Below are 13,256 nucleotides of genomic sequence, written 5' to 3' on the forward strand. Positions count from 1 at the left end.
AACAAGCTTATGAAATATTATTAACCAAAATTATTAATTCTGTCCTAATCAATTGCTTATTAAATCAATAAAACCAAAGTCTGCTACCAAAAACTGATGCAACGGAAAGCGATTTTACCAAATTTTACCATCCGGACCCAATTTAATACCGAACAGTCCCTTTCACGCTGCATGAGCTTAAAACATATTACCAAATTTCTACTATCTATAATGGCCCTCTCTCCGATGAATCTTGTGTGGTTGACAGGGATTGGCAAGGAATTAACAGAATTCTAACAATGAGGAACTAAATAAAGAAATAATCATTCAATATAACCAAATGACATTAATAAAGACACTCTGATTACTTATCAATATGCTTTTATCTAAATTAATGTGAATGCTCATCAAGTACAATACAGTTTGAATCATAGATCATCACACAAGAGAAACAACAATACAGTAATTCATAACAACATCTCAAAACCGTGTCATGAGACAGTGGATAGGCAAAGAGACAAAAGGTAAAGAACATTTGCAAAATAAGATTAATGCAAAATCAGAATATCATACGAACCTATAGCATAAAAGGCTAGAAGTCTGAAAAGCTACTCTTCGGCAGGAACTGTAAACTGGGGCACCCTCAAGAAGGTATGAGGAGCAAAGTCAAAGAGTCAGGATTAGCAGAACAACAGCCAGCAAGTTAGGAAACAGCAACACAGCTCTCTCCTCTCGCAAAGTCAAAATCAAGCCCGCCCTAACTATAATTTCTAACACTAGTACTTATACCCTAATTCACCACAGATACAACCACCTCATGTATCAATACACAACAAATCCTCACATCCCATTGGACTAGGCTAGGGGGTGTCTAATCACCCCACTTCAGTGTACCTAACTTTTCAACAGTTCCTTTCTCTTTAGAGAGCTTTCGTCATTGTCCTTAAGCAGAGGAAACTCCGATAGTCTCTTCCGCGGCTTGCACATTTCTCCAACTCGCTCGTGTATCAAACTCACAGCACAAGTGTCCACATACTCCGGTCGGCAAGGAAATTCCACTATAACGTTCATTACTTCCTCCACACAGCCCTGGCCGTTCAGGAACTCTACGAAGGACAAAATACATTTCTTTGCAGCCTACATTTCAGAAAGCAAATTAAAACCTAAAAAGACTCTTGAGACCTTCTCTGCAGAACAGTAAAATGTGCTCTAGGAAAAACAAATACACATGTGATTATTATTGTCACTATACAAAACTACACTATTAATGCTTCTTTGCATTCCTCTCTATGTTCTGTATATTTTCAAACAGAAAAAGGAAAATATCATGTCTCTCTGAAACTTATGTCTTCTATTATTATTCTCTTTGGCTGTTATTTCTGCATTATTCATTCACATTTGTGGCCCACTAGAATAGCACTGGAAATACTGATTTCTTTCCAGCATGCATTTTCGCAATTTCATCTCGCCTTTTTAGTTTCACAGTTAATTTTCACATCATTATGTTAATAAGCCACACAATGAGAAGTTTGATCCAAGCAGGTTTTATTTTTGAAAAAACCCTGCTTTATCACCAGTCAATCATGGGCTTCCAAAGTGCTTAAGGGGACACAACGATAAGCACATTCCAAAGGAGGCCGTAGGGGGAAGTGGCGTAGATGGCAGAATTTCCTGGCGGCCCACCTGGGACCAAGGTGCTAAGCAAATTACCTCAGGCCTTTAGAAGAAGTCCAATGAGAGGGCCTGGATTAGGGAAGGTTTACCCGATCTAAAAGTGCTAACGGTTGATAGAACACAGACAGCTTTCGTAGGGTGATTAAAGTTGACAACTACAGAGTCTGCCTTCTAGGCTTTCCGGTATTCCCCCAAACAAATCACTTGTCTCACCATATTTATCCACTTGTGAATATGAGGTCCAAGGTTGGAATGAGAGGCAATCCAAAGAGCCACCTTGTTTTTAGCTGCTCATAAGACTCACTACTGCCACAGGCCAATGGAGGGATGTCCCCAAGCACCACTGCATATGAGGTTGCGGCCGAAGGCAGGTCAAGAACATCCCCACACTTACTATATGTTCAGTGGTCCTGAGAACCTGGTAGTGGACGGGTGTAAGAGACATGGGGCGATATCGCAGGGCAAGACAACTCCCTTGGCAGCGAGGGGTTATGCCTGGGCAGGGTGTCCATCTGCTGAAGAGGCTCGTGTAGTTCCGTTTCCCAGTTGTTATCTGGAGGGAGGCTCACTAGACCGGACTGAACATGGTCTGAACCTCTCCTAAGTGGGGGAGGGCGAAAGTGTACCCATTACAGAAGATTTCAGAGCCTGTGCGAGATCCCCCAAGCGTTGCTCCAAAGGCAAGCCCTTAATCAATACATACAATTTGGCAAGAAGGCCATCGATGGAGCCCTGGACTGCGCTGGTGATTCGTGATTCCAACAAGGTAGCAAATGCCCCCTCCTTAGGTGACGGATTTCCTGCAGTAGTACCATTTACTGATGACAAGTCCCTTTTTTCCCCTCTTTCGTGCAGGTGGGCGACAGTCAGACACTTTAACTACCCCTTCACTACTCCCAATAGGGGCCTCCCCCATGCTAGACTGATGTACCAGGGCTTGCTTATGGATTTCACTAGGGCGACCATCTGCTAAACTATACAAAGGGGGAACATGGGTGGGATGGCCAATCCCTGGCTCAGCATTGTCAGTAACTGGCAGAAAAATGGATCAGGGACACCCAGATCCTGAGAAAGATGGGTCCTCTGTCATCCCCTAAGAAGCAAAAACTTCTTTCACACAAGAGGAAAGAAGGGATGCTCGACTTACTGTGCTGAGATTTGCCCAGGTATGGAACCATCTGAGGTAAAAACCTTAGGAGTTCCCATTTTATGCACAATGAAGTGTTTCGTCCAAGGAAGTTGGAAGCCAAAAGTTAGGGGTGGGGGGGTTAGTGGCTGGCCCGGCCCTGTCTCGACCGACCAGGATTCGCCAGGGTGCACCCCACGGGAGAACTGGTGCCGCTTTATTGTGCTGGTGGCTGCAGCTGGAAATAGCAGGCAGCCTCTTCTCCTCCTGGAGATTATGGCGTTGTGGGACAGCGAGCCCCGATCACGGCCCAGGCAGCAGACGAGCCACGTGTCCTTTGTCGCAGAACAACTAAAGGCACTTTATAGCGCTGGCAGCGGGAAACAACTGGTGGCTCCTTCTCCTCCTGGAGGTTATGGAGTTTTGGGACAGCGAGTCCTGTTGAAGGCCCAGGCAGAAGGCGAGCACGTGTCCCCCTAAGCAGTTTTTTTCTGTCTGAGAGAGAATACAGAGTGGACACTGCATTGGACTTTGACTGCCTCAAAGCAACCTCTTTCCATTCTTGGATTTAAAACACGGGACATCAGAGAGCTATATTGTTTTCTACTGGAGCACCGTGTAGCACAATCTTTAGTTAACACAACTTTGAAGCACAGGTGTAGGTCCACTTGTGGTAGGTTTCATTTTAACATGGGTGCAGTAAATGTAGGTTGTCTGTTCTGTGTTGGTTAAATTACTTTTCAACGTGTACAGATTTCCATGCAGAATTGATTTTTGATGTAGTTCACCTTTTTCAATGTGTTTCTCTCTCATGTCTTTCAGTATAGCTCTGGAAGAATATTTGTGTGGTATATAGTAAATGCCTGATTCCGTAAATTCTTATGGATCCCTTTGTAACCTTTTCTACGTCTGCAGGTGACATTGTCGGTCTTTATGAAGCCACCGGAGGAAAGGAACCACTTGCTACCGGAATTGTGACAAGAGTCACTCAGAAATCTCTGACTGCTGCGTTTGATGAGGCCCACGACGGTGCACTCAGTGTGGATCGCGAGAATGCCTACTGCCTGCTGAAGTTGGCAAATGATGTCACCTACAAGAGGATAAAACAGTACGTTTTGTGTTCGAGTTGTCCCTTTTTATATGGTCTTCTAGATTCATCGACTCCATCATGTGTTAAAGATGTACTTTCTGTTTTCCTGTTCATGCCCTTTAAAGTGTCTAAGCACTACTGCCTTTCATAGCCACATATATTGGTGCTCATGCTTCTTCCCAAACAGGTGCATACTCCCTAGCATCATTATGGAGATGAGTAGCAACATTTGCTTTCATATAGTCACTCATTTTATATTATTCAGCAACACTGTCTGGGGCCATACCGTTTTTAATTTTAATAGCCTTCCATCTTCGTAAGTAAGAAAGTCTGAGTTCATATTGCTGAATCATTTGCACTCTACTGCCCTCTTCAGGGTCTCTCTTGTATCGTTGTACCAAAGGCTTTTAGCAGTCCGTTTTATTTTGTGTCGCCATCTTCCATTGTGTTTACTGTGCCTTGAAATTTGGCAGTCTTGTTTAAAGTGTTTAGGGGAAGTTTAGTTTTTGACCATACTGCCAATTGTGGATTTATTTGCATTTAAGGTCTCCTTCATAGAAGCATATATGTAGGTGGAAGAGGAGGTCACTGATGTGTATTATCCTGGTTGTTGGGAATCAATACATACACATATTGGTTAAGGCCTCCTGCACATGAACCACGTCCTTGTCCTAATATTTCTTTTGATGAACTGTATAAACATAAGAGTCTGCCCTCTCATTGCTTGTAGAGCAACCTTAGCACTAAATGCAAACATAGATCTATTAGCCGAAGGAATCTGTAAGTAGTTCAAGGAACTCTTTACTCATGATTGGCTTCTCTGATCACATTCTTTATAATTAATACATTTATGTAGCTGAGAAATCATTACCTCTCCGTACACCGCTTTCCGCACACCACACAAGTATACATGCCAGTCGCCGCCACCAGTCCTTCTTAAGTGCTCTGGTGGAATTTATGTGGAACAGCACTGTAAACCTGTGTGACTTTAAAAAGGTTTAGTCCTTGGCCACAAAAACATGATAATTCCCCCATCTTTCATCTCTTTGGAGCATAATATCCTTGGGTATCTGTTCATCTTTACCCAGTCTTTCAAGAACGTTGGTATTCTTGGAAGGGGATTTGATACTCCCCACTACAGCAGGCAATTCCTGCATAATCAACTACGTCTTGATTCTCCCCATCCTCCATCCATCCACGTAAAAAAGACATTCTGAAAACCGTTACTTTAGTCTCTCTAACCTCGACATCTGTGAAGCGTGTGGGTATTTACACATCCCCACTCCCAAAAGAAGGGCCACTTGGATTTGACACAAGTTTGCATCTTTCATAGATCTCAAGATTCCACCTGTACGTTCAGGTGTGCTTGAGGGGTTTTTCAAGCCCCAAGTTAAATAAAATAGTACTGATGATCAAATGTTGCTTCGGTCCTGCCAGTGTCTTAGATGTCTGGACGGACATATTGCCAGAGATGTTTTTGATTTTTTTTTTGTGTAGATTGCAATTCTGTGTAAGATTATAGAGACAAAGTTTGCATTATTTGTAAATAACTTTTTCTATCAGGTGTATTTCAACTCTCCAAATCACTGTTTCTATACTTTCGAACATCCTGAAAACATATACTTGTAACTGCCCTTGCTGTCTTGGTTGGAAATGTGAATAAAGATGCTGATCCTCCGGAGGCTGCTGCAAGTAATGGCGGTTGGTTGGGTGCACCGAATATGGGCTGGATACGGCCCTCTCCTCCGTGCAGCTACGTCCGAATTCCGGGCCTATGACCACTCCGGAGCCTGTGGCAGAGCCTCCGAGCTAACCGGCTGTTTCTGTCCCACTAGAAAGAACACAGTGTCTGCCTTAACGTTTGGGTGGTGCTGTGTATGGGCAAAGGACGAACTGACTGGACCCTTTGCACCGTGGTTGAGAGCGAAGGCCTGTGTATATGTTGAACGCTTCCCTCCCTTTTCCTTGATTCCTGTCCCTGAGGCCCATTGAGAGTGAAGGTAGCCCTGCCGCATGTGAGAGCTGTATTGTGGGCCAGGTGGAGCGCTCGTACATCGGCACCTGAACCCACTGAGCCCCTCAACTGCATTTTGAGTTGCGTTCCAAGCACTGCGGCCCTGACTGGATGGTGAGCCCAACAGGAAGCTCCTGGCTTTAGATGGGGGCGAAGGTGACTGGATGACCCTGATAAAGGTTTATAGGGGTCAACTTCTGTTTTGAGACTTCAGCTGTGGCCAGGGTATGCACTCGATGCCCCAGGATGGAGAGGGGCTTCGTGTTAGCAGATGTGCTCCTTGCTTATTCTTTGAGGTGGAACTGGCCTCATGCTCGACTCTGTCTCGCAATCTCCGCGTCTGCCTCCTCTTGTCTTGCCACTGTTGAGGCTTTGTGTCCTTCATTCGGGGTGCTCTCCGACTGCTCATGCACCTCATGTGGGCCTGACTGCTGTGAGAACTAATGGCTTGATGGACCACTCCGAGGATTTGGACGTGTGGCTTGGGGTGATTTACCTGGGACCTGGAGACGCTACTCCTGGCAGAGAAGTTCATCTCATCTTCAGCTCCATCATGGCCTAAAACAAGAATCCACTTCCACTATGTAAGGCACCATAAACCAATTTCTCCAATCTGGATGTGCTGGCCAAGCACAACCGACCAATGAATGCAGTGAGTGCCGCCCTACTGCATCGTCGACTGGCTTCAGCTGTCACATCAAAGGCAGATACTATCTTGCTGGCCATTAAGTATTCCAGAGAAGCTCCGAAGCCTGAATCTGGGCAGTGGGTTCTGATGTCAATCTTCTACCGCAGGACCTGAGGCCGGTGGTGGACAGAATCATGGAGGGTGGAGGTCAGGTGACGGCGCTAGAAGACAATGTTAAATCCCTTCAACAAACTGTTTCAAACTTTGAGGTCCAAGGAGCTGAAGGCAAGGACAGAAAATGCAGAATGGCGTGCCCACAAAAAAAACATATGATTTGTCAGATATCCAGAAAACTGTGAGGGTGTCTCTCCTGAAAATTCCCGTTAAAAGTGGCTGTGGACAAGGACGTCCAAAGGAAAAGTGTTGACATGCTTTGTAATTAAATGTGCAGACGTAGAGCTAAAAGTGCTCAGTTTCTGAATTTAAGCACTCAAGTGAAAACTTACACTTTGCCCGAGAGAAAGACACAACACTCTAATCACAGCAAATCATGATTACAGATTACCCAAAATCAGTGCAGCAACAATGAAAGTTCTTTGAGGAGGCTAAAATGAAAATTAGATCTATGTACATTTGTTATTTTCTCATCTACCTGTCATATTCCGATTTCAATTTTTTTTGGATGCAACCGAATCTGTTTGATAATAGTTGAAGGAAAGACTTGATATCAGCCACATCGACACTCACCCTTTTACGATAACCCAATGCCCACAATTGAGATTTACTTCTCTGCCCTGTACGCCCAGACTACTGTGGATTCGTTGGCTGATCTCATTGCTGATCTACAGGTGAGGTTACTGACTGAGTGGGAGCAAAGTGTCCTAGAAGGGGATGCTACATGTACAGAGTTGGCAGAAGCCTTTAACCAATTGCAATCTGGAAAAACTCTAAGGCCCAATGGGTTTCCTGCTGAATTTTTTTAACTCTATGCATCAAAGCTTGTCAACCTGCTCCTCGAAGTTGTCTGTCTCTTGATTGTGGGGGACTACCACCCAGGATGCACTTGCCTGAAAGTCATAATCCACAAACAAGGTCATAACCCTGTTTGCTGCTCTTTGTGTCTTCTAATATGTTTTCTCAATGTTGAAGTTAAAATAGTACGTAAAACCCAGGTCTATTGATGGTCTAAGGTGATCTGCTCGCTGGTCCGAACGGGCCAGTCTGGACTTGTGCCAAAATGTGCCACCAAACACACAGTTAGGAAAACTCACAACATTCTGGCCCTTGTTTATAGATTACAATGTCCTTTAGCACTACTTTTGTCCAATCTTGAAAAGTCCTTTCATTCAGCGGGTTGGTACTACCTGCTCGCCTGGTTATTGAGGGTCAACATTGGTCTCCACTTTATCAGGTATGTCCGATTATTATATACAGGTCTATCAGTAAGGTTTAAGTGTTAGGCGGGAGGTGTGTGAATTGTTTCTGGTGCACTGCGGCACTAGACTAGGCCGCTCTTTGTCCCCACTGATTTTTTTTTTTTTGTTGCAATTTGGCCATTAGCAAACTGCATTAGCGTAGATGCTCAGATCAAAGGGAATGAATGGGTGCTGGATGTCACGGAAAGGGTAGCGATGCACGCTGATGGTTTGGTGTCCTTGAGGGACCCGCAGTGGTCTTGTTCAACAGTCCTGTAGATCCTCTGTATATTTGGAGCTACTACCGAACTTAACACAAACAGAAGTCCACCATTTATCAACTTGATGATCTTTCGCAGGACCATGGTTATTCTCATGATTTACAAGTGGCTAGAATTGGGTTTAAAAACTTAGGAGTCTATGTGACGCAGGATGCAAAGATAGCCTGGGACAGGAGCATTCAACCGCAAATAGACGGATTGCTCAGGGACATTACGTTTTGGATGGCACCCCTTTGTCCTTGCCAGGAAGGTTTCTGTTCTTTAACATGGTGGCCTGACTGCATTTATTACTTCAGCTACAGAATTTTACCTGTTCAATTCCATGCACATTTTCTACCCAGATTAACTCAATTTTTAGGAGTTTTCTCTGAAATCAGAATTTTGCTGAATATCTTTAGCAAATAGCATTTAATCCACATATGATGGTGGAGTGGTGCAATTAAATCCTATTATGGAGCTGCCCTTCTCTTGATTCTCAACGACTGGTGGTAGGACATGCAAGGTAATCTGGCTTTCCCATCTGGAAACTGTGTGATGCAGTAAGTTCACATATTACACTCACTATCTGGCGACTTCAACATAAACTTGTTTGGGGGCACGAACGGTCGAGAGGTTATTGACCTAGATCTTACATGACACATGCCAGCACATACGCTGCTTGCGAAAACCCGTTGGAACAAACTTGCTGAGCCCTTACTGTCCGATTCTGATCTCTAAGGTCTTAGACTCCTCAATGGGCGTTTAAATGGAGACACACTGCCAGGCTGGACGCGATCATCAGGAGAGCTAATTTCTTATTTTGACTTTTTTTCTAGACTCAGTTTTCAGGTTTATTAATAACTGTTCCCTAGGAGTCTGCATCTACGGCGACTATAGACTGCAGCAAATCTACCTTGCCATTTGTCCAGCTAAACTGGAAGCTGCTCCACCCACCAACTACGGGGAGTTCACAGAGAGCCTCAAACGGATAAAATGGTTCAATGAAAAGAAGCCCCGAGACTCTGTCCTGGGTCAGAGCACAGTATAGAACAATCGCCTCTCAAACAAATTCTCCTATCAATCAATGGTCACTCTTCATAGACTAGATCCTTTTGAAGTTCTCAGCCCTGTACCAAGAAACTCGATCATTCCACCACATTTAAATTGACCAGGCCCCGGAAGACCTTGAAAAGCGAAGTCAACCGCAATATGCGTATTCTCGTACGGCACCCTTCCTCTACAACTGCAACACAAAGCCATGGATACTTTTAGAAATTCATCATAGATCTTCAAAGTTAAACAGAACCATTACGTTTTGGCTCGATTTTTGTTCGCAAGTAAAAAAAAGAACGGCAAACATGTTTGGTCAACGGTTAACTAAATGGCAACCGGAAGCAAGCGGGGCACCAATGCAAATATCTCAGAAATTACCTGTGTCTCCTTCCTTACTTCCCACTGCTCAACTGACACCATATCTCGGGCCCCACCACCCTTCAATCAGTTGTCAGGTGATCTTGCTGTTGCTCCAGAAGTGGTAAGTATGACTGCAAGCGATCTGTCTGGAGACCATTCAGTTATTGAAATCTTAGAGCTTTGTATAAATAGCCCTCAAGAGGAACGCTACAGATTAAAGTTGGCAGAACTGCGGAAAAACGGGGTGCCCGGCCCTAATGGACCGCCCACAGCCATTTCTACATCTGATACTACAAGTCACTTGATCCCCTCCCCCCATTTGAATTCTGCCTGGTATCTTTCAGCTTTCCAGATTCCTGGAGAGAATATACCATCCAGCCGGTTTTCACGAAATCCGATTCTCGCCGGTACCGCCTCACTGCACTAATTGACAATGATGCTAAGCTCTTTGCCAGCCTTCTACTTGATGCCCTGAAAGGCTGGGCAGATGCCAGACAGATCATCCCTAGAACCAAGTGTGGCTTCAAAGACTGCGGAACCATCTCAAATTTGATGGCAATGGCCCTTATGTGCGACAAAACTCTCAGATGCAGTTCAGCACTTTATTCCTGCTTTGTACACTTCAAAGCTGCATTTGACAGTTCACCTAGAGGCCCATTGTGGTGCAAATTGCAGCATTGGGGTCTACCAGCAAACTTACTGACACCAATTGAGCAGCTGTATACTAAAACCTAGGTGCGGGTCAAAATAGAGCATTTCAAGAAAGATACCTACTAAAGCAGGTTGAGATAAAGATGGGTGCTCGCTCCTTTGCTTTTCAATTTATACATTTGCTGCTCTGTCGGACTCCTTTGATAAAGTAAATTGCCATCCGCCTAAACTGAGAGGTCAACGCACGGCCCACCTGCTACACAGAGAACCATAAGCACCTTGGATCGGACTTCTGGCCAATTACCCACCGTGCAAGCGTATACCGTCATGAACAGCCTTGAGATAGATTGCACAAAAATCATGAAATTACATTTGGAGTAAAAACTGTACATCGAGAGAGGTGGCATCCTAATGGCGAGTGGCTTACAATATGCCTGGGTATAAATATCTGGGCATCTACCTGGATAGCAAAGAATCATTTACACCTCATTTGTGCGCCATGAAAATCAATGGCACCGGCCTCATGTTTGCTCTATCACAAAAACTGCTGGGACCGAGCCTCGACCCTCTTCTCCAGGTGATTAAAGCCATGGTCATCCTTGCACATTCCTAGGGGAGTGAAATCACATTGTGAATGGAGACCACCACCCTGGAGAACTGCATTACTCTGATTTACAGAGCTGCCCTTTTTCTGCCAAAGAGAGCTTCTCCGGCGCAAATAAATCTTGAGTTTGTAAAGTTGGGCCCTAGGCCCACATTAGGTAAATGAGGGAGACACGGACACCAGGATAGTGGGCTGGTTAATGATGGGCCTCGAGCACGTGCGCTCGGCCCCCTTTATTGACCAGGTCACCGGACTCGTGACGCCGGAGGTGGGTGGGTGTATAGTGTGGGTTACACTTACAGAAAGACTAGAACGTGTCCAGCAGGACACTACAGAGTTCAACATACGTTTTTCATTCTACGTACCGCCTCGACAGCTTCAATCTACAGGCCAATGCCTTGCTGTTGTTCCTAGGTACCGCCTGTTTAGATTAGGCGGCAGTTGCCTTTCGGTTAAAGCGGCCATGGCTTGGATTGCCCTGCCCTTTGGACTACGTAAAATTGAGCGCCTTGTGCTGTTTAAAAAACAGTTAAAACCCTGCTATTTAAGTAATCATACGTCGGGCCAAACATTTTCCTTCTCTACCATTTGGCATTCATGCGGGACACTTCCGAGTAGCTGTGCGCGCTATAATTGGAGGCTAACATAAAACAGCGCTGGGCCCAAAGCATTTCATTTTAAAAATGTTTGTCATAGGTTGAGATCTGTGCCACAAGAGTCTATACATGGCCTAATCTGACTTGAATTAGCAGGCACAGGTCCAGCCTCATCCTACAAGCGCTTCTTTGATGACAAACGAATGGAATTTTCACTTATGGAGGCCTGGAGTAAGCATCTCTCGCTGAAAGTCTTTAAAGCGCTCACAACAGCCACCTCGATAAAAGTGGTCAAGGATAGAGGATATGGCAACACAGAGTAAGCGTTCTCACGCCTGATCCATAATCTACTCTAATACCCCAAGCAAACAGCAGCATTATATTACTTGCACATACCCACTGTGGATACATGCTGGATTAGTGGCACTTAGACTCTGGAAGTGGAACTTCCGGGCTCACCCTCCAGCATCTCGCGACTCAGACTCCAACGATGTAATGTATGACTGTGTGGATTGGGATAAGAAACCATCTTTCACATCCTATGCAGCTGCTGCTCTCTGCTGCTGCAAAGAATAATCTTCCTTAATAGTGATTTAATTCGTGCAGGAGTCCGAATTTGCCGTCAGGCGGTAATATCTAGTCTGTATCCCGATAATACCATATGCAGCGGTAAAGCTGTTAAGGTCCTCCTGATGGCTGTGGCTAATCCGGGCTCCGATAATTCCATTTGTACCGTAAAAACTTGAGCCTTACTACCAGATCACATCAACTTTTATACACTTTCTGAGACACTTTTTGGGCACTTTACGCTGCCGTTCTGTATTTTGCCAGCCCCCAAGTAGATTCCTGCGTGGCACATTTTGTTGGCAGCTGCACTTCACCTTGGGGTATCTTGTTGCTAGCACTGGTACCTTCCATATTTTGCACATTGCCCTACGAGCACATTCGAGGCGCTTTTGGGATTTCCCTTTCTTGATTACTTGTACAGCGCACTTTTTTTCCTGGGTGCTTAAAACAAATGTAGTAATGCTCCAGTCAGTCTACTGTGCGCCGTTCCCAAGGGTCATTCCTTTGTTGTCTTTCGCACTTCGCACTTTTGTTTTTAGTGCATCGCAATGCATTTCATAATGTACCCTCTGCATGTATGACTGTAGCCCCAAATCATTCTCTGCGGAACACTTTGTGACAGCAACGGAATCAACCTATAGGTTAATTATTTTTGATATTTTATGAAGTGATTTGCAAACGAGAGATGATATTTGAAACATTCTCAGGATTTCTCGCTATTCCCTTGTGCACATTGCTCTTCTACTTCTTGTGTGCTAAAATAATTGTAATGATATACTTCTCTGTTTTTTTTTTAAAATGCGGTTCTGCTTCGGGCAATTTATATTGTACACTCTGTTTCTACAATGGGTTTTTGCTGTTTTAATACTTGATCGAATTATTTATTAATGTTACGCTTGATTGTTAAGGTTTGAATGAACCGTACTATAAAAATAATCGACATTCACTATATGGTGGAACGATTAAATCCCGCCTCTCTCCGGCCGCCCAAATGATATGCCATCTGTGGAAGGATATATGTGCTGGGATTTGGGATGGAAGCAAAGACTATCGAAAGTAACTTCATTGAGGGCGAGAGGGAGACTTTGCCAAGTTGCTGAGTTACAGGGTTTTAAGCAATGGGTTAAGCAGAAGGATCATAAAATAACACACTTTTACTACTTTTTAGTTATTAATATCCCAGACTCCTTTGATCAGGTGAGTCAAGCTTGGGATCATGATCTGGGACCACTTTCTCAT

At 44.5% G+C, this 13,256-nt stretch overlaps 1 protein-coding gene across 1 annotated transcript in view; it reads left to right on the forward strand.

Moving 5' to 3' along the window:
• Positions 1-13,256, forward strand: part of IGHMBP2 (immunoglobulin mu DNA binding protein 2) — a 326,225-nt gene that overhangs the window by 101,256 nt on the left and 211,713 nt on the right. Inside the window, exon 3 of the mRNA XM_078682888.1 lies at positions 3,695-3,887. Within this exon, the coding sequence (XP_078539014.1) occupies positions 3,695-3,887 (193 nt within the window). The remainder of the gene's footprint in view (positions 1-3,694; positions 3,888-13,256) is intronic.

This window comes from Lissotriton helveticus, chromosome 3_1 (assembly GCF_964261635.1).
Source record: "Lissotriton helveticus chromosome 3_1, aLisHel1.1, whole genome shotgun sequence".
Classification (NCBI taxonomy): domain Eukaryota; kingdom Metazoa; phylum Chordata; class Amphibia; order Caudata; family Salamandridae; genus Lissotriton; species Lissotriton helveticus.